The 22,741-nt window shown below is 37.6% G+C and overlaps 1 protein-coding gene across 1 annotated transcript in view; it reads left to right on the top strand.

Moving 5' to 3' along the window:
- The window catches only part of LOC139709912 (coiled-coil domain-containing protein 125-like), a 30,108-nt gene extending 7,854 nt beyond the window's left edge, over window positions 1-22,254 (top strand). Inside the window, exons 5-12 of the mRNA XM_071621870.1 lie at window positions 6,518-6,589; window positions 8,033-8,118; window positions 9,925-10,007; window positions 10,526-10,641; window positions 12,487-12,597; window positions 14,769-14,970; window positions 16,067-16,230; window positions 16,859-22,254. Of these exons, the coding sequence (XP_071477971.1) occupies window positions 6,518-6,589; window positions 8,033-8,118; window positions 9,925-10,007; window positions 10,526-10,641; window positions 12,487-12,597; window positions 14,769-14,970; window positions 16,067-16,230; window positions 16,859-16,966 (942 nt within the window). The 3' untranslated portion in view covers window positions 16,967-22,254. The remainder of the gene's footprint in view (window positions 1-6,517; window positions 6,590-8,032; window positions 8,119-9,924; window positions 10,008-10,525; window positions 10,642-12,486; window positions 12,598-14,768; window positions 14,971-16,066; window positions 16,231-16,858) is intronic.
- Window positions 22,255-22,741: the final 487 nt, after the last annotated feature.

Raw genomic sequence — 22,741 nt, 5'->3', positions numbered from 1 at the left:
TTTTCTCCGTACCTTGGAAAATTGTTCAAGGTATCTTTATGGAATATATTATATACATGTACTGACTGGAAGTGATTATCTAGAGAATGTAGAGTTCATGGGGTCAAAGGTCAGGGGTCAAAGGTCAAGTGCAACACTTCAAAATTTTACTATTTCCTTCATATTTATGCAATGCCAGCATGGTTATTTTTTTTTTTAACACTTGGTGTATGCATGTGTAATCTAATAGAAATTCTCTGGAAGTTTTTTTTTTCTTCTTTTTTTGCCTCAAAGGTCAAAAGGTCAAAGATCAAGTGAAAGTGCTGAACTAACTTTTTCCTCCATATCTCGGAAGTGGCTCAAGTTATCTTGAAACTTAGTACATATTATGTATGTCCTACCTGAAAGTGATTATCTTATGAATTTTAGGGTCAAGGGCCAGATGAAAATGGTAACAATTTACTATTCAATTCAGAAATTGCACTTTTTCTCCACACCTGTACCTTGAAAATTACTCAATGCCTAAATGTATGAATGGGTCAAAGTCAAGTTCAAGTCCTTAAATACCTAGATACATGCTCTCCTATTCATCCAATTAAACCTAGGTCAAGGAAGGTGAACATTCAACACATTTGTGACAAACTTGTCATTTCAATATTTTGCCAATTTTGTGAAAATGTAATCACACATTGTCCACATGTACTACATGTATCTAGACCTATTGGGAAAATCATGCATTATGGCGGAGGCATACCAGTCGCCAGAGCGACATTTCTAGTTTTTTTTTTCATTTCACTTGATTCATTTCAACTTTTTCATGATACAAAAATTGAAGAGAAAATGAATAGAACAAGAACAAAATACACATTGTATTAAAGTGCATGATACATTATAAATAAAGTATAAAATTATACATTCAAAGACAGGCATGGACGACTGTAGATATGTCAGAGTGTTGTTGTTGTTTTTTTAAAGCAAATTATGTAAAAGGATAAACCAAGTTTTATCCTGACTTAACCTAAAATATCTGTATTTTCTCTTGTACTACTATAAAACTATTAAAGACTTGTTGCAGGGGCTGTTACAAACATCAGAGTTGCATAACAAGATGATCACTCATCATGCCTTACCTTTAAAATACATGCATACCTTCACATAGTGTAGTGAAGGGTGCTCCTGGCAACCTGAAAACTTGCTGTGTAGGTAAAGGCCTTATCACATCAGAGAGAATGCCAAATGAATGCCCAATGAATTAGAAAATTTGGAGATGCATTCACATCCCTTGCTACTACTAGAATAGTTTGTAACAAGTTTGAATTTCTTTGTATTCATAAGCTATTCATAGGGATTTGCAGAGACATGTCGAAGATTTTGGACACGTTCAAAACATTAAAAAATTGACCCCAAATCCTCGTGTAGAAAGATTGACCTGTACATTGGCTGTTCTTTTTTATCTTTTTGATGGAGATTCTGCTGAACTAGGCTATATCATCCTTGTAACAAAAAAAAAGTGTCCCACTTCCTTTTTATGTATCATTGACAAGTAATAATATTTGTAGTGGGATGATGATATGTTCTGTATTCAGGTTTTTAACAATTTACTCCCTTTCTATTCATTCATTTTACATGCATGCAAATTCAGTTTTCCCATGTAAGTATGAACACTGCTGACCCATTGTGGAATGTATGCTAGCATCAAATTAAACATTTTCATCCTCATACCACTTCATGTATGCACCTTGGCTTGCTTTTCCATCAAAATTCATGTTTGCAAGAAGCTCGACTGACAGTTGTTACTGGTTTTACACACATTTGCCTTCCTTGATTCCCATTTAATAGCTTAGTCGTTTGATCTCTACTTTATATTCTTTTGTAGATCACGGCTTTTGCATAGACCTGTAAGAGTGTTTGTTTTTCCTATTATTGATTCCATATATTGACAGTGTCAACAGCTGGCCGGTATGTGGGCGTGAATATACTTTACCTGCTTTGTTTGGTTTGATATACCCACAAAGCAAGGCCTGATTGTAGTATTGTTTGACATAGGTATATCTCTGGCACTATATTTTAGGAGTACAGCTTCCCTTGCTGCTGATTTTCTGGTATTTTATATGCAAGTACAAAAGCACTTTGAGAGCGCAGACCTCTGCCAAGCACCTAATTTCCACCACTTGATCTTGTTCTTCCATAAAGAATAATAACTTGCACTCACCCATACATGCTGAAAATCAGCCCATTTCCCAGAAGCCTTAATTGTTTATGTCATCAGCTTCCAGTTGCGTGGCGCCTCCCCCACTCAGAGACCGCGCTTTAATGCGCGTGTACATGCAAACTTCAAATTCGTTCAGCTTGAACTCCCAAGTTCATTGACCATATCTGCCAGAAGATGAAAAAATCCTTCAAAAATCCATAAAATTTCCTGAATCAGTACCAAAATTTACTCATCTGTTCCTTGTATCATTATCAACTTTTCCTGCAAATTTCATTCAAATCCGTTCTCTTCTTTTTGAGTTACTTTGAACACAGACAGACAGACAGACAAACAAACAAACAAACAAACAAACAAACAAACAAACAAACAAACAGGGATGAAAACATAGCCTCCTTCCTTTGTGGAGGTAATAAGGGAGAATTCACATGGTTCATTTTGTGTTTTCTCTCAGTGTCAGAATTATGCAAAAATTAATCCAGGATTAAATGGTTATGATGTGCAATAAACCAGACAGGATTCTCCCACTCATCCCAGTAGTTTTGCTCATTTTCTGTGCTTTTGAAGGAGGAAGATTGATGTGTACCCTACTGTAAATCGTTCTGCCACTTCATCAGTTCATATAACATTCACTGCACAATGCGGCCCTATGAATCTATGCATTCTGATATCCTCTTTCAAAAACTGATGAGAACCTGTTAAAGTAGGTCTACACTTTGAAAGTACTATGCATGCTGGAGGAAAAATCCTGATAAAAAACTTTTGGAGGAATTCTGCCACTGTGGCTGTTTTTATGCCTCTGCCACGAAGTGGTGCTGGAGGCTTTATGTTTTCAGGTCGTCTGTCCTTCCGTCTGTCCGTCCGTCCGTCCGTCTTTCCCTTTGTGGACAGCATAACTAAAAAACCTTTCGAGGTATCTTAATGAAACTTGGCATGTATGTGTATAAGTGGGTGAAGTTGTGCCTATCAATGTTTGGGTGCACATGCTCAAGGTCAAAGGTCAAAAGGTCATGGTCAAATGCTTAAAATTTCACTATTTCCCCCATATCTATGCAATGCCTGAAGATAATTTCTCGAAACTTAGTGTATACATGTATTACCCAATTAAGATTCTCTGGTGAAAGTTTGGGGTCATGAGGTCAAAGGTCAAAAGGTCAAGTAAAAATGTTAGAATGTCACTTTTTTCTCCGCATCTTGGAATTTGTTCAAGGTATCTTCATGGAACATAGTATGTATGCATGTACTGACTGGCAGTGATTATCTAGGGAATATGGGTTCGTGGGATCAAAGGTCAGGGGTCAAAGGTCAAGGGCAAAACTTCAAAATTTTACTATTTCCCTCATATCTATGCAATGCCAGCATTGTTATTTTTTTTTTTTTAACTTGGTGTATGCATGTATAACCAAATAGAGATTCTCTGGGAAGCTTTGTATTTTTGGCCAAAAAGGTCAAAGATTAAAACTTACTTCTTCCTCCATATCTCGGAAGTGGTTCAAGTTATCTTGAAACTTAGTACATATGTGACCCGCTACAACAAAATGGTCCTAAAGTCGCGCACGGTCGAAGCCGTGAAAATCGAGTTTGAAGTCAGAGCTTCAAAATTGGTCAAAACTTACGATTTTCTGAATTTGACATATTATTAGAGTCTGACATGTCTTCTATTATCTGTCGAAATTTTGAAGCAAAATGATGAAAGGAAAGACCAAAAAATAGCGTTTTTCTGGGCCATGTTTTTTTGGCGTTTCAACGAAGCAGAAACTGGTTTGAACATTTGGAGTGAGCGCCACACATAGGCTCCGCCCCTAACAACGACCAGAGTGATCTCATTGGTCAGATTGCTGCTTGCCGCTAACCGAAGCGTGAAGCTCGCACACTGCCCAGTCGATGGTGCGTGCTGGCGGGGTGCGCTATGCCCAGCCGCTTCTCCTGCCATCCTGGTCACTGATTGGTCGCTGAGGAGACCGCCGACGCTGTGTTTGAATGAGCATTTCGGGGTTTGCTAGGGCTTACCTTCTATTGTTCGGAGGTGAAAACTGACTTGCGTGTCCTTTGATCGTGATTGTGTCGCAAGGAGAGCTTTTAGGGCGCTTTTCTCGAAACAGTGATTTCCCAGACATATAGACATGCTCTCTTTTAAACATCGATATCTCCGCAGCCGATTATTTTTATATGATGTGTTATGTATCAATTCAAAGCAGAAAGATTAGGGATTTGTGTCATGCAATTTTCAAATAATCGATCTCGCCCGACTTTAGGATCATTTTGTTGTAGCGGGTCACATATTTATGCATGTTCTGCCTGACAGTGATTCTCTTATGAATTTTAGGGTCAAAGACCAGATGAAAATGGAAACAATTTACTATTCAATACAGATATTTCACTTTTTCTCCATACCTTGAAAATTACTATGCATAAACTATGAAAGGGTCAAAGTCAAGTTAAAGTCCTTAAATCCCCAAATGCATGCTCTCCTATTCATCCAATTAAACCTAGGTCAAGGAAGGTGAACATTCAACACATTTGTGACAAACATGTCATTTTAATATTTTGCCAGTTTTGTGAAAATGTAATCACACATTGTCCACATGTACTATAGACCTATTAGGAGAATCATGCATTATGGCGGAGGCATACCAGTCGCCATAGCGACGTTTTTTGTAGTTGATCCAGTATTCCAGATTCCAGACCATCCCTGCTACATTATTCCGCTCTTGAAGTTGTGTAGGTGCTTCATTTGTACCAGAGAGAAATTTATTACCTTCTTTCACCCCAACTGAAAAAGGTGCCATAGTTGAGCAATTATTCATGCTGTCTGAAGTCATTGCTATCATGTACAATGTATGTTGCAGGTTGGAGTCATTGTTGTTATGTCTATTTCAAACATGCTTCTGTCATTGTAATTTAACACACAACATATCACAATGATCTGTAAACACGCATGTACCACATTGTGCCAATTTTGTGTCATTCTAACACCATTTTAACAGCTTTTATCTAGATGTGTAGTAGTAGGCCTACACCATGTTCATAATATCATGATATTTCTTACAAACATCTCCATTTGTCAAAGTTGTGACTTTGTGCTGATAGCGAATTGTGTTGTACTTGTCTTGTGCTTCAAAATCTTTCATTCAGTGAGGATTGCTTCCTTTATGAGGTTACAAAGCTGCAAAACAAGCTTGCAACCTTTGTGCCAAAAGGATGCTCATTGAGCAATGTAAAGGCATAATTTTGAGTTTGGATGTGGTTGAGCCCATTTTTTTTTCAGACTTTCAAAGTATGAATTGAGGTGCACGTAAATCCTTTGTTATAGTTCTAAAAGCTGGGATAGGAACTTGCTTTTAAAGCCACATAATGGTATGTGCATACTGTAGCTGCTAAAATGTATGTTATATTTGTGATGTGTGTATCTATTGCAAAGATATTTCTTGTGCACAGAGTTGAGTTGATTTCTTGTTCAAACATTAGGTAAGAGATGATGAAGTCTGGGACAGAAATTTGTTTATTCACAGAGTTTAGAGTGACCACAAATCTCACTTAACCACAATAAGTCATGCATCATTTGAATATATGGTGCCATAAGATGCAATTGTATGTCTTCCTCAACACTACATACAATGTACTGTATATATGCTGTTATTTTCGTGTACAGATATTTTAGCTTATTTTATTCATTTTCAATGAGGAGATCATAGACATTCTTGCGAGACATTTTTGCGAATTGACGCCAACGCAAATGTAAATCAGGCATGATATTCTGTAGATTTAATTCTGATTTCATATTCTATTTTTCTCAAGTCTATACTCATTTTGCTTTTTCCATGTATCAAAATCACCTGAAAATTTTGATTTCCAATTTTGTCAACAGACCTCAATATCATCCCTGGTAAATTCACTTACCCTAACACATGGAGACATTTTCATGTGTTGTTAAATTTGCGATTCAACTGTGATTCGCAAAATTGGCAAAAATTAAACCCTCGTGAAAAGAACAACTTATACAGGAAGTCAAGATTTGCCAAATCTAACTCTGTATGTGCTATAATAACTAATCCTGTGTGTACTCAGTATATGACACCTTATTACTTTCATTTGTGCTAACTGAATTCCAGTGAATTTTTAGCATATACTCTGACTCCTCTCTCTCCCTATCTCTCTCTCTCTCTCTCTCTCTCTCTCATGTATATGATGTATAAAGAGAAAGGTAACAGAAGGGCAATAGATGACAGTGTCTTATCAAATCCTTGTTTGTTTGTTGTTGTTTTTTTACTTCTTTTTTTACTTTTTCCTCAGTACAGGTCTCTAATTTTCTATTTATGTCCTTCACAGGTTGCTGCTCTGAATGCAGAGAAGCAGAAGAGTTTTGATGTCGCCAAAAATCAGGCCAAGACTCTACAAAAGGTACGGAAAAATCAGTGACTATAAAGTAAGGTCACATACCTTTACAAATACACTCTAAGGACAGGAGTTTTCGCAGTCTAATCTATAATACCACCAGTTGACAAGATTAATGGAAAGGATGTGTGAAGCTTTTCTGGTTACAGTCATAGCTTGACCCAGTACCGGTTATTGAGAAATCAGTAGTCATGAGTGAATAGATAAACAATATCATGAAAAATAAACAAAATTATGTGATATAAAATGTGATGAGTCCAGATCAGTGACAAAATGTTTAAATCCAGTCATATATTTCTCATTGTGTTTGGGATCACAAATATTATTTTAGTTTTGATAGAGATCTGTGCCGAATACTACTTGCATTCACCTGCACCGTTATAAATGTAAAAATTAGAGTCACACACAGAGATGTATGTATGGGACTACATGTTCTGAATTGTCATTCGGTACAGTTAAATTGCAGTTTCCAGTAGGTTCTTGCTCAATGATAGATTATCAGAGCATTCAGTCGTCAAGTGGGATATCCAAAGAGAAGTTGCCAAAATTGATTGCTTATGTAACATCAACATTTAAGGCATCGTGTGCACAGAATGTTGTACACAATGATTGTAAATGTAAAAATTTGAGTCGCACACAGAGATGTATGTGTGGGACTCCATGTTCTGAATTGTCATTCAGTACAGTTAAACTGCAGTTTCCAGTAGGTTCTTGCTCAATGATAGATTATCAGAGCATTCAGTCGTCAAGTGGGATATCCAAAGAGAAGTTGCCAAAATTGATTGCTTATGTAACATCAACATTTAAGGCATCGTGTGCACAGAATGTTGTACACAATGATAATGTGTAGCGTGTTGTCTGGTGGTAGGAAACTAAACTAGACCAATGCATGTTCCAAAGATGTTAAGCCAAGCCAAGTATTAACAGCTAATGTCACTTGGTTTACCTCAGCATCTATTTGTAAATAACAATGACAAGCTTATATGAAAAAAAAAAAGGCTAACAGGTTAAAAAATTACACAAGAAGCAAGCAAGCAAACAATGTATAGCATTGCACTGACTGGTGACATAGTGTAAGATTATAAGCTCACAAGACCCATTCCCAGACCATACCAGTACTTTGTTGGAGGGTGAATGTGATATCATAGATTGAATACATTTGTATTGAAACCTCTTTATGCTGCACTAGCAAAGAAAAATGACAGCAGGTATTTAAAGTTTGTAAATTTTGATATTTCTGCAAGGGTGAGCATGATATGGATCTCTGTGTATAGTGCTGGTATGTGATGCAATTGTTTGTGGGTGTGTGTGAATATTCGTGTGTTTGTGTAGATGTGCCAATTCAGAGTTTTATTCATTCAGTTTACCATGATTGTATGGTTTCTCTCCACACTGTCTGCTATGACTCTCAATGTCACACACGTTTGAATTAATTGTGTCCTTTGGCAGGAGGTGAACGCACTTCAGTTTGAACTTGACGCCAAGTCAAGTACGTTCATGATGAGTGAGCAGACATGGTCAGAGAGATTTGACAGGTAGATATGCATTATCATGGCTAATTATAGTTCAGTGATTCCAATCATTCTTCACAGTTTAACCCCTCTCTCTCTCATTTTGTTGATATAATATTTATGTCTCCATACTCTATCACCCTCCAGTGCCCTTTCCCAGCCTTACTCTTGTTCTATGCCTTTCCTTTCTTTTCTTCCTTCAAGCATTCCAAAGCTAACATGTGGCCTTTTTTATACCTCCGCCATGAAGTGTTGCCGGATGCATTATTTGTTCTTATTTCTACTTTTCAAGCATATTTCTGTTTAATGTCATGCACATTCATCCTGCAGTGTGAGATGAGAATGAAGGCATGAAATTTAATTTTGTACATCACAACCATGCGTGAAGGAACAGATTATATTAGTCAGACACATGCATGTTATACTAGTTACCTCCTCACATGCCCCTACTAGTAGTTCTCAGAAGAAATTTGTGAAGATATGATGGTACAACCTCCACATTATGAAATCATATCACAGGCAAAAGCATAAGAGACTACTAGTATATCATGTGTAGTTGTGTGCTTTGGTAATCATGGTATTCATTATATAAATGCACTTGTGCTACGCAGTGTTGGTGAAAGCACTGAAACTTCTTCATATGGACCATAAAGAAATTATGACTTTTATCAGCTCTTGATGTTAAGAATGTGGGAATGGAAGAGGTAGGACACAAGTATAGGACCTTTAACCCATTGAGGACGGACTGATTTTCCTACAACACATATTTCACATAGACATTTGTCCGAGTATACTTGGGACTATGCAACTGATTGACAAATTGCCCTACATCGACGTAAATAAGCACTGAATTGATCAGTGTTTTAGTAGTAGCCATGATAAAAAATCATGGGCGTACATACTCGAGCAGGATTCGAACCTACGACCTCCTGATCACCGGACAGGCGTCATCTCCACTAGACCACTGAGCTTTCGCCCGACAGCAAGTGTTGGTTCTAATCCTTATCGCATGCAGCGGGTACTGCTTTGTTATTCAAATTAACTTAGCTTAAATTTACGTCGATGTAGGGCAATTTTTCAATCAGTTGCAAAGAAAACATCTCGACGGAAGAATTTCATTAATTTGAATACTTGGGACTACTCTATACTCTACAGGTTAACTGACACAGATTCACCTTTTCTTTTACGTGCTGCATCCTCTTCAATGTACATAAATTCTCATATGAATTTTCATTTTAATGGAGTCATAAGGGGCCTTAGCTTTTGATCCTAGCAGAAACTTCGTCAGAGGCAAAATGACAGGGAAGAAGGGAAAGCAATCACTAAAGGACTACATGCAATAAGCACAGACAAGGGAGGGCCAGAGACACAGAACAAAGAAAACAGAAGGGATGGGTAAGAAGTCAAAGGCAGGGAGCCAAGCAGGTATGGAAGGGGGATTAAAGCAAAGGATGAACAGAAGAAAGGCAGAGGTGGGCCAGTGATGATCCCAAGGATCATAGGGGGCAACCCTAACCCTTTGTCTTCTAACCCACCCCTTTTGATTTCTTTGTTCTGTGTCCCTAGCCCTTGCTTGTCTGCGCTTGTTGTGTGTAGTCCTTATATTATGTGGTTGCTTTCCCTCCTTCTGAGTCATTTTTTCTTTGACAAAGATTCTGCTGGATTGAAAGCTAAGGCCCCTTTTGACTCCATTTTACACCATAATTAGCTCACCTCTATTTGATATGCAGTTTTCAGCAGCTCTTTTTGCTGCAAAAGAAATAAATGTTACTTTGAACAGAATTTAATTTACCTTCACCCCCTATGATGGCATGTCTTTTTTCCTGGTAGACTGAGTATGGAGAACGCCACACTCCTCGCTACACTCCACGCAAGGTCAGATGAGGTCAGACGACTCCATGCAGAGAAGATGGGTAATGGTCACGCTCAGATCAGACATGCTCCTATCTTTCTTTCTTTCTTTTTTGATACTTCCCAGCAGAACAATCATGTTTATTTATGCTGTTTTGTAAGAGTTAGGGGATGACATCCAAACTGAGGTGTGCTCATTGTCTTTAATAAAGAAAATGAGTGAAAAGAGTGTGCCATGTACTGGAGTTGCTGCCATATGATGATTAACTCTTTAGTCCTGTGGACAACATCTTTACATACAATGTCAGCAGGAATTTAGGGTAGTGGTTCTTCAAGAGGACTAATTAATGCAGTGCAATGCCCATTGTGAATGTCACCAAGCTGTGAGGAAGATATGAAGGCAGGGCTGCCTGCTAGTACATGTATGTTGCTGTTGTCTTTTGTATTATGGTGGGGGTTTTTTTGTTTTGTTTTTTAATATTTACTTTTTGGTTTTTTTCTTTGTACATACAAAGCTCAGAAAATATGTTTCCTTTGAATTTCATTCAGCATGTTTCTATTAAAATTTCACAATTTTTAGCTCTGATCCGCGAGAGGAGCGAACTCATGGCCATGATGGATGTTAGTGAAAGACTGCAATATGATAGGCACCTCTCACCAAAGAATGAGGCCTACCTCCACAATGCTGCTGCAGAGGTAAGTTTTAAAACTAAAATATATGGTAGTTCTCAGATGGGCTCAAAATGCATCTTTCACCATTTAGAATTTGCTTGCAATATATTGGAAGGCTCTACCAAGAAACTTGTTCAGCTGGGGCAATTGTTAAGGTAATGACTTGTTTGGGAGTATTTTGAGATCAAAAGTGTGAAATAATAAAAGTCTGTGTACCTGACTTTTTATCCATGAAGCACCCTCCCCATTTAGTAGTGGGTATGTAGGGTGCTACTAGCTGTTAGTAAGGCTGCGTTCACATAGAAGTATACTATTCGGGTATTCGGTGCTCGTTTTCGAGGGCACGCGAATAGCTTGAATCGAACGATAGGATTTCCTAACACCGGTTCACATAGGAGGGCACTATTCGAAAGTACCGAATAGCTGCAAATAGTATAGCATAGTGGGAATCGAGCTTGTTCGATTTTCTTGCAGCGTATACCGTGTCTCGTTTATGAAATAATGACAATTTTGGTCTGGATTTGCCCTTTAGCAAAAATAAGCATGTAGACTGACATTCTGATGCAGTTTAGAAATTGTTGATATTAAAGATTTGCTGGGATGTAGGAGAAAGAAATCCTCACTGCATGGGATGGTGAGTTGACAGTGCGGATGATGGTGTACTGGGTGCCCGAATAGCGAATAGCGAATACCGTATACTTCTATGTGAACGCAGCCTAATGATCGCATTGTGTCGTACTGAAAACAGAAATATTGAATTGTATGCAGCTATGCAAATTCACACTCACGGTATGGATACTGCTATGGCCGGATTACTGGGCGTCATCGTATGTAATAATGTTTGAATACAAAACTTCACATAGCAACCACGATCAGGTAAGCTCTGAGATTGTAGTTTTTCCAGTGAACCTTTTAGGCTGATATTTTGTATTTTTCGTTGTAACCCAACTGAAATTGAATTATTACAGTGTTATCTCACACTTTTCTTATGCATTTGTCTAGTACATTTTAGAGCAAAATGGACAGATCTGCAGGCAAGAGAACTATGCTCCACTTAAAAAGAAAGAAAATATACACATAGATGGATAGATAGATTGATAGATAGTAGATGATAAGGCTTGGATTTATCAACAGTAACCTTGCATCACAGAACCCGACAGGATTGCTGGACAGGACAAGTTGAGGTCAGACTTTTGAGAAGCAAAGATTCTTCCTTTGAAAAATCATCCAAAGTGGATGTTTCTAACCAAGAGAGATGAGTGACACAAGATCTAATCTATGGTCATTTTTTAGAAGAGGGGCTCTATGATGACAGATTGAGTACATTCTATTCATTTTCATGGCAAAATTCATGATCAAGCAATAAATGTTTAATGTTACTATTAAAACTGACTCGATGTACTGTTGTTTGTTTTTAAGCATATTCTTTCTGCGACTCTTGAGTAGTAAAGAAGAAAAACCACATTAGAAGTATTTTCATGTTATTTCATGCTTCCAAACTTCAGATTTAGAATTAAAAAACAGAATTACATCTCCAGAAAGTATGGTAGTGACTTTCTTCATGAGTTTGAATATAACTGTTGTCTACTTGATCAACAAACTTACAATATTAGTTGAAAATGGTACAAGAACAATGGATGTTCAAGTATGCACCAGATGGGATTTGAGCTCAGGATTTCTTTTTTTTTTATTGCAGTAAACCCCAGCCTGAGAATACGGTTACCCAAGGTTTTCTTGAATTTGGCAATTTGTTTGCATCATGTTGTTCTTGATGGTAGAGCCCTAATTTGTTTCTTTGATGAACATTTTATTTATTTGCTCAGTCATTCATTTAGATTTTTTTTTTTTTTTTTGCCTGCTTTCATTCAGCAACTTGCCATGCTTGGAGCCTGCCTGTGCAGAGGAAATGATCTGGAGCCATGTAAATGTGCCAGGGCTGCAGCTCTCCTTAAAAAGGAGAGCAGCGTCATCAAGGATGAGGTGAGATAGTTGCCTCTGAGCAGATCTTGTCTTACTGCAGGAAACACATGTCATCTCCATTTAACCCTATTCTAAATGGGCTATTTGAGACCAAGTTTTTACTGGGGGGGGTCAATTTGACCCCCCCTTCAGATCTCGGCCACCGATCGCGCGATAGCTGCGAAATTTTGTTTAAAGATAGAGCTGGATGTCAACTACAAGATTACATGGTCATACAATAGAAAAATATTTCCTTTCTATTTTCAATAAATGAATTATGCAAATTTGTGCATGAAATTATATTTTCACCTATAACTCCATCAAAAAGACTGAAGGATTGCTAAATTTTTGTGTCAGAATTCCTCAAGACATATCGAAACAATTTTCATGTAAAAAAATAGCGCAATCAAAATCAATTTCTTTTGTTTTTTATTGTTTTGTTAATTTCTTATGTATTTTGTTGTTTTTTCGACCTTTTGTTTTCTATTGTTTTTTTGCCAAAATTTGTTGCAGGCACTTTTTCAGGCTTATCTACACTAGAATTGATTAATTTCAATGGTTAAAAGTTGAAATAATCTAATTTATATCAATTTAACCTAAAAACACAATTTGCATTGGATTTGCACACGATATCATGAATTTGAGCTGTTTTGGGGTTGACATGCATATCGTCGCTGGGGTGACAAGACCTCGTATCTCAAAAATGACAAATGTTCAGGAGAGCAAAAAAACATGGCGGCCAAAGCACTGTAGTGAATGGGAAAGCCTTTCCTTTGACATGTCATGGTGGCTTCATTTTTGGAGTAAGACAGTTGGGATTTGGCCAAGACATTACTTGACCCATTATTTCACCATTCAGCAAAAAAAAAAAATTTTTGACATTTTTGAGATACGAGGTCTTGTCACCCCATCGACGATATGCAAAACATTATGTAACTTCAGAACGGTGTACCCGGACGTCGCAAATTTGGTCTCAAAATTTGCAGGAGACTTCAATGAAAAAAGTTGTGAAATGATGCGGCAAAATCTTTGCGCATTGCGGAATTGTGGCGCGAAACGTCGAGGGAGGGTCAATTTGACCCCCCCAGTTAGAATAGGGTTAAACCCAAAAAAACAAACAAACAAACAAACAAACAAGTAAACCATTGGAGTTTTTCAATCTGAAAAAAAAAAAGGACAAGAAAAATTGGTACTCTGTGCTGACTGAGCTCTTTACCAATATTCCAGTGGAGGAAAGGACACTGAAGTTTATAAACTTTGAAGATGATGCTGTTGTGATCGAGATTTTCTCTGACCAAAGTTGCTATGCTAAATCATCTTTGGACTGAACATGAAATTTCAACAATACTATCTTTTGGGGGAATATGAAATCATAATTGGGGTCACTCCCAGATTTTCACTTTTAAAATGTCTTCCTTATAGCAAGAATCAGATTTTAGCCAAACACAAGAGGGATCATTCTGAGGGGAAGGGGAGACAAAGGTTTATAACGGTATAGATGTCCCATTAACCTGTTGAGGATGGGCTGATTTTGCTACAACACGCATTTCCCATAGACCCGTGCCCGAGTATACTTGGGACTCGTCCTCTATGGGTTAATGCCCAGGACCAGGAATGAGATACAATGTACCTTTTGATGGCTCTAAGATGATCGAGCATTTTTGCTCTACCAGTGGTATGTTATTGTTGGTTTGGGTCAACATCTCGGTATGGGATTCCTCCAGAAGTCCCCGAGCTTCATTTACTTTTTTTTAATTCATGTGTAACAGTTGCCCTATTGATGAACAATATTGATTTCATTTATGATCAACAAGTAATGCTTTGTATTGTTTACCACATACAGCTGTACCGTGGTTTTGTTTGGTTTAAGTTGGGTTCTGGTTTCATTTGTGTGTTTTTTTGTTTTTTTTGTTTTTAATTATTAGATTGCAGGTCACAAATATTTTGCTCATGTTTTGATTTGTATATGGCACTGTTGTGTTGCTGAAAGCAATTTACATCATGACCTCCATTCAGTAGAATCCAATGCACACAAACACTGCCCTCATTCCACTCCTTTTGGAGCATGTCAGCAATAAACTCTGCCACAGAAATGTTTATCTACTCATCACTTGTTCATGCTAACGCTGTGCAGGAAGGGAATCTCTCCGTTCACATCCCTCCACCTTGTTCATGTTTTCTTGTTGTTCTAGAAGTTCAAGTTGACGGAGGAGCTGCAGGATGCATACCTCGTGGCCGACGCATTCAGGAAAGCCTTTGAGGAGCAGCTCAACAGGAATTCATCTATAGGTAAGCAGCTGGCAGACTCGTCGGCCACCAACACGGAGGCAGACAGGAACGGGAAGAGGCGGAAGCCGCTACTGTCCTGGATAAAGAAAGCTGAACCAAAGAATGGTGAGAGGAGCTCTGCTGCCTTTCCAAAGAAGGAATTGTTCAAATGGGCACAAAGAATACCAACTTTTCAAAAGTATTGATGGACAGAGTCATTCAAAATGTCAATCATGTTATTTTTGTTTTCTCTCTTCAGTTTACTGTAAAAGTGGAAATTTTCGTGCATTTCGCGCAACCAGAAACCAGCGCGAAAATAAAAGCATGTAGATATTTTTGCTTGCCATAATGTTTCTGTACTTGGTGTCTTGATTCCGAGGAATTTAAAACATGCGAAACTCTTCTTACCCAGCCAAGCGTGAAAAATTACGCAAGAAAATATCCACTTTTACAGTATTATATCTTGCGCTTGGTAATCTCAGCATCTTTTCGCTGCTTGGAATAAAGTTGAAGGTCTCCCTACCCCAATGAAGGTTGCCAGAGTCATTGTATTTACGGGTTGAGGATTTTATCACACTTGGTAGAGGATTTTGTCGTTGCTTGGCCCAGGAATCCTGCTTGAAATGTCAATGTGTTGATGACAATTTATGAGACATTCTTGAAGTCAATCATGAAGGATCAGTGAACTACAGAAATATCATTTCCAGCAGTAAGTTACTCCAGGAGGATGTGTGATTGTATGATACAGAAGGAAGGATAGAACTAGTTAAGGTATCTTACTGCTCCAAGTATGGTTGAGGGGCAAGAGATTTTTCTCTTCTTTGTTATTCAATTCAAAAGGGTGAGGGGCTGCAGATTCAGAACACTGTAAAAGTTGTTATTTTCAAGAGGGTTTAATTTTGCATGAATTTTGCGAATCGCTGTTGAGCTGCAAATTAAACAACACATTAAAATATTGCAAACTTATATTGATTGTATTAAACTTTTACAGCCATTAGTGCACTTTTGATAGCCCAGATGTCAAATCGCAAAAACAACATCTCGCAAATATGTTATGACTTCCTCTTTTGCAAAAATATCTGCACACGAAAATAACAGCTTTGACAGTATTTGTCAACTGGTACATTGGTTTTAGTATTATCAAACTTTTGGAAAGGAAGTCATGCTGTGTGAGTGTGTGCGTTTCTAAATTGCTTCCCTTTCCCCATTTCTTTATGCCAAGGTCACACTGGACCGGAAGCCCTGGGCCGCCTCTTGAAGGAGACGATTGATATCCAGGCACTGGTGGTCGACGAACTGGACGAAGACCACCATGGCTCCACGAGGAGTGTGGGCATCCAGGTCTCACAGCCCATGCCAGATTTGATCAGGAACATGGCTGATTTGGTGAGAGAAATAACAGCCTCTCTTTCTGATTTGTTGACTGAAGTTTCTGCCCTGCTAGCTGACCAGCTTCATTCACATATTTAATCAAAAGCAGTACCAAAAACGAAGCAAAACAAAACAAAAAAATCTTGTGTGCACAACAATGATGTTAAATAATGTAGGAAAAGATGACGTCCATGTTCAGTCTTTTTTCCATGAATCTTTTCTCAATACTTGCCTAACATCACATTTGATTTTGCTCTGCAAACATAAAATTTATGAATGGGAATTCTACTGGAATTGATAGGTCAAAAGATATTCTGAATAATCAATCAGTCTGTTAAGCCTTGAGTTCTTCTGTTTCCATGATAATCCGCTGGTCTTCTTCTACAACCTACTACTGTAAAACGAGGAATGTTCGCGTGCATTTTAATTTCGCGAATTTCGCGAACGCCAAGATTCGCAAAATTAAAATGCACGCAAAAGTTCTTGTCTACATTATTTGCATTGAATGCCAGTGGGAGTTCGCGAAAATTTCATGCCGCAAAAAAGGCCATCGGCTCCAATTCGCGAAAAATTCATACCGCGAATATGTCATGCTTTACAGTATTACCCATAACGTCTCTTGATTCTTCTCCTGACACAACAGCTTAATGACAGGAGTGAGGCGCTGGCCCACCAAAGACTCGTCACCAAGATGCTGGCTAGGAAGACCCAGGATCTGGAAGCTACCATGAAGAAATATGGGAACACATGAAAGAAAACCTTTTGGGGGAAGTTAGCTGTTGCTAGGGGCGACGAGATGGAGATGATGTCGGCGGGAGACGTGGCACAGTTGTTTTTTTTTGTGGCAGTTCTTGAGAATACTTGATAGCAGATGCAGTGGCTACTGGGATGACAAGATAGGAATGAAGAATCATATTGCTCCTAGCAAAATGAGAAAGAGACCAGTTCATGGAGCCACACTGTGTAGTACTTTGAGGGCATTGACGTGTGAAGCACTATAGGGGAAGGCAAGGATGAACAGTTGAAGCCATGAGGGCATGGAGTCCAATCACCACAAAGTGGATGGGAAACTTGGCGTAGCTTTGACTAGCTCATGGTGAACATCAGTTGTCACTTGGCACATTGTATGAGACACGTTCTTATTTCATTGCAAAGAGCAAAGACAATTTCTTGTACAGTCCTTTGTGATAGTTATCAGAGCCAAGGAATCTGTGGTAGTCTTCCAAGGTCATGCCTCCTCAGATATTTGTCACAAGTTCTTACCCATTACAATTATGCTTGGTGGATATTTTAACAAAGTTTTTGTGTTTTCTCCACTTTCGGACACTTGTCTTCCATTTTACCTGTTTCCAGTGTAGATTCAGTTAAATTGCCAAATGCTATTTCATCATGTCATCTAATGACAGGAGAAACAGAATTATTCCAACTCAGAAGAAAAGTTATTGCATGATCTCATTGTCTCTTCATCTTTTTCTTCATTTTGCAACACAAAATATTGGCATAAGACATCAGATATTGTGTAATTGTATTAAGGGAGTTATCTCTTCAGCTAAATTTGGATGGCCTGACACAGTCTGTTGCTTGCAACCCTTTTTAATCCGAGTGAGCCAAAGGCTTATTTAAAGTGAGCTATTCCAGTCGTGTATTTTATGGTATCCAGCATGCATCATGGGTCATCCATAAACTTTTTATGTTTTTTCAGCTTCTTCTTGAGAACTCCATGATTGATTTTCACCAAACTTGGCACGTAGCATTCATAGGTGGACAGGATCTCAATTTGTTCAAATAGGCACCATGAAAGCAGAAAAAAAAGAACTCATAACATGCCTTGCCTTTTTCATCTCTTCCATTCTGCATTCAAAAATGTTCTTCCATTTATTGGTTGTATATAAGCATAATGTTATTGCCCATGGTAATAGTATTTACTAAGAGTAGGCCTTATGTCAAAAATCATTCATGATACTCAGTAAATGTTGTAGTATAATGCCCTGTGCAGCATCTGTTTTCTTCCTGAAATCTATAGTCTTTCATTCAATGCTATAGTTATTTAGCCTTTTGAAGACATATTGATATATAGTTCTCCTTGATTCTATGTAACTACATTTATGCTCAATATGAACAGCCATGTCAATTACTGGTTTTCACCTGCTATTCTTACCAAGTGAAATCTTAAGCCGCAAACAAGTGAAGGAGAAGGCTTGTCCATGAATACCGATAAACATTCTAGTCATTTTCTTTACCATCAGTAATTCATTAGTATTTGATAATGGGTGTTTGTAGAGCAGTGTAACCCTTGTATTAGCGTCCTATATTACATATATTATGTGGTATGATGTAAGACACTGTTGACCTGGGTTCCATTTCATGAAAGTCTTATGAGAGACTTTTCGCTCATAAGACACACTTATATTAAACAGACTTTATAAAGTGGATTTGACTTCTCTCATGGCTGCATGTGAGTGACTTGGGCCATTCTGAGATTTATGTCAAGACTTTTATGTGATAACTTCATGAAATGGACCCCTGGCTATTGGTGTCCTGCTGATGGTCATCCAGGCAAAACTGGACACTCAGTCTCATTTGGAATATCGTGACTGTACAACTTGGGATTCTTTGCCTTGCCCAGTCACACTCAATGAAAACGTGATGCTACAATGTACCTCACTCAGGAAAGTTCTGTAAAAGTGCAATTCATTGCCATGCTCAAGTTGACTTTGCTAGATAGAATTTATCAAATAGGTTTCATCAAAATTAGACTTAAAATAAGAAAAAAGTGGCATTCCAAAGTTGCACATGTTGTCATAAGCCTGTGGTATTAATAGCAACCATATGTAATTACTAGTTGAGGCAATGGTGTTGCCTCAACAAGCCTCCCACTGATCTACAAGCAATCTTTGCCAAATGGCCCTTATCACAAAAAAAAACCCCAAAAACAAAAACAAAACAAAAGATGATAAAAAGCACTGCGTATTTTCTAATTTTGCAATGATTTATAGTGTGACTGTTTACCTGCCCCTGCAAAAAAAGAAAAAAGAAAGTAGAAGAAGAAGAAAAAGGGTGAAATATATATACATTGTATATACAGCTGTATACACATGTAAACTAGGGTTCTATACTAGCAGTAGCCCTATCACCATGCCCCATTGAGAAACAATTTTCAAAAAGGCTATCTTTTGGTGGTGTGACCAGGCTACTAAAATTCAAAATGAATCTTTATGTTATCACTTTGGGCCACCAAAATTTCAAAAGCAAAGATTTTGGTGGTTCCGAATGGGCCGCTGGAGGAAAAAATTTGGGTCGAGCCGTGTATATACACACATCAGTCTTACAAAATACAACAATTATTGTGTTGCAAAATCTAGCATTACTACATGTACATTGTATTTCGTTGTGGGGGAAGGGGAGGGTAGTTGCATAATTTTGGACTATAAACATGATATGATGTATTTGTGAACATGCAAACTACTTGAAAAGAGTGGATAACGTCATTACCTCAAGCTACTTTGTGTATATGGTTTGGGACCAATATCACTGTCTGATAAAAACGTGCGACTCTTTGAGAATGCGATTATTTTCTTATTTTAGTTCTGATTTTAATGAAACTCTAACCTTTCTGGATATCTGAATTTTACTCTTTAGATAAAAGTCAACTCTGAATTACATTTTAAACTGCCTCGCCATGTTTACCTACCATATTTCTTTTGGAAGTATCTTTACATATTTTTCCAGTGGCATCACTTTGTTAGTTTATGTGATGAAGAACCAATATGTTCACCATCTGTCAATAACTTTATGGGAAGTGCAAAAATGTCCTTTTCCACCCATCTTGTGCAATAGCTGGAGAGGGTAGATATGTAGGTAGATAGGTTTGAGATATTATTTCAAAAGTACTACAGGTTGCATGGTTAAGAATTTCACAGTACTTCAGATGAACGAAAAAAGTTCAGACCATATTTATTCATGAAGTTTGTTTACAGTGCACTGTCATTTGAAGAGGCTGTCATAATTTATCTTTGTCTTGTGAGGCTTGATGTAAATCATGTTTGGAGTATGAAATGCATTCTCCAATTGAAGCTGAATTACACTGCTCATCTATTCTACACTATGTGAAATATGTTTTTCCTTGAATCGTGCGTATTGAAATTTGTTGTATTCATGCTGTTGTCTGTGGTCAGAGATGTAACAGTGAGTATATTGCTATATTTATGTATTTTATTGATTTTTTGTAGAGATGCCTAAGTATACATTTATGTGAAAAAGAAAATCAGCTGTATGTATTGCAGTCATGTACCAATGGCGATGTATGCATGATTGTGTTATCAATTTATTCACTTTCATTTACCTTGGCATTATTGACTTGTACTGATGTTTCTGTGTTGAGTCCTCTGCAAAATGAAGATAATGTTCTAATGTGTATAAGAATATAATCATGTGCTTAGATATAACATATTAGAAATGTGCCAAGCACCATTGTCAAAGTTATTTCAAGGAAAACAAAATATTTCCATGATGTGTATGATTTTGATGAGCTTAATGACCTCACAAATTTTCTTGTCACTCTTCATCATTTGCGTGTAAGGTACGTTCAGTCTCAAATAAAGCATGCCATGCCAGAACGAACCAGAGCAATGTAGACTGAACCATAGTGGCACGGTTCAGAAAGCCTTGAGTCTCTATTTCTGAAGTTTGCCACAATTGGACAGCTGATACACACTTCGCTCATTCAAGCAAAGTTTTGTGAATGCTCATCCATTGTTTACAAGAAAAGAGGGCATACCAGCTGGTGTATATTATGTTGTTTAATTTATTTTTCCGTGCACTTTTCATTTTAATCTGACTAATACAAGATTTTTTTTTTTTTTTTTTAATTATAGGCTGCTTGAATAATTAAATCCTTCTTACTGGACTGTACTTTAACACACGATTTACCTGTTGGACAAAATTTTTTTTGTTCATTGACTATTAAGTCAGATTCAACGTCTGGTGACAAATTACATTGTCTTTTTATGTAGGACAAGATGAATTACATAATACAGAGCTTGTAATAATTCTTTTTGTGAAATTGTTGATCATTACCCACTTACATCACACACATTCTTAATGTATCCATGTAAATAGTATACAAACTCAGTGGGGCACTGTTCTGGCATGGTTGCATTAAATCCCATTTTATGGCTTGGTACAGCACGCTCTAGACCACACTGCAAGGTGGTCCATAGTGGTATGCTTCCTGGCATAGTTTGCTCTGGCACAGATTGCTTTGTGAGTATTCAGTCCCAACTATGGGGGTTTCCTCTAGACTGTACTGGACCACTCTAGCACCTTTTAAGAATGTCTTTGATACATATTTTCTTTCTAAGATCAGAACAATGCATATTTATTTACAGCATTAAAAAAAATAAAATAAAACTGACTTCATGTGAAGAACAACTCATGAAACAACAGCTTTAGCTTGAATGTAATGTATGGTTGCTTTGTAACTTTGATTATATTATTATAATTTGTGGTCATCATCCTTACTAGGGAGCTTTGCCTCTAGGACAATTATTTTGATTCTTGAGAAAAGCATGAAACTAGCTCAGTGGAATAGGTATTGGTCTCTGTGAACATTGTTTTGTTTGAAGGTGATGGCCAGAACTGACAAAGGTAGTTTAGATTTAGTCCATGGATTATGGAAATTTCAACTGAGTAAATGCTTTCAACACATTGTTTGTGCAAGCCAACAAACTTCCCATGAGGAATGCATGCTGACGTTTATGTGTGTCTGTCTCTAGCTTGTTATGGTCGATGGACTAAATTTGAACCATGAGATGTCGTTTAAACTTCCTTTGTGAAATTCATGTGGGTCAATATGTTTGAAGATGTTGAATCTCATTGTCATTACTATTTATTGATGCCGATTCAGTACTGAGCCATTAAGAATGACCAATAAAGACATTGCCAAGAATCAGTTGTTTTAATATGGATGGGTCTTTCTTGGTTTTACGAGCACATTAGTTGGAGTTTGGACAGTCATTCATATACACTGAATTGCATGAACAGAAGGAAAACAGTTGCACGTAAATGCAGTTGAATGAGTAACGGTCTTTCTCAATATACGCTGTATCTCATTATTAATTGTATCAGACATCTGTGCAGAGTATCTTTAATTCTTCATTGCCCAAGTTTTGACTGTCATCATTATTGACCAGTCAATTCTGTTATCGCCCGCTCTCACAAAAGTCAACGAGACTTTAGTGGGCAAAAAGTTGGATAGATGCTGTAAACATGCTGATCATGCAGTTTTTGTAGCAAAAGAGTTTGCACACTGTTCATGCACTTGGCAAGAGTTAAGAGTTCTTGGCAATAGATGGCATTGCCATGCATCTAGGTATAAAAATTGCCCTGATATCTGTTTCCCCCTCTTTGAAATGCAATTTATTATGTTAGTAGTACATCATTCATATTTTCAAGTTTGCTGTAGATGTCTGATTTTGTTAATAATAGTAATATGGACTGGTCACTTTCAGGGGATACAAATTAATTG

The sequence above is a fragment of the Diadema antillarum genome, unplaced genomic scaffold (assembly GCF_040938485.1).
Source record: "Diadema antillarum isolate AM-2024a unplaced genomic scaffold, OU_Dant_1.0 seq00001480_RagTag, whole genome shotgun sequence".
Classification (NCBI taxonomy): Eukaryota; Metazoa; Echinodermata; class Echinoidea; order Diadematoida; family Diadematidae; genus Diadema; species Diadema antillarum.
This window is presented reverse-complemented; position numbering and strand designations above follow the sequence as displayed.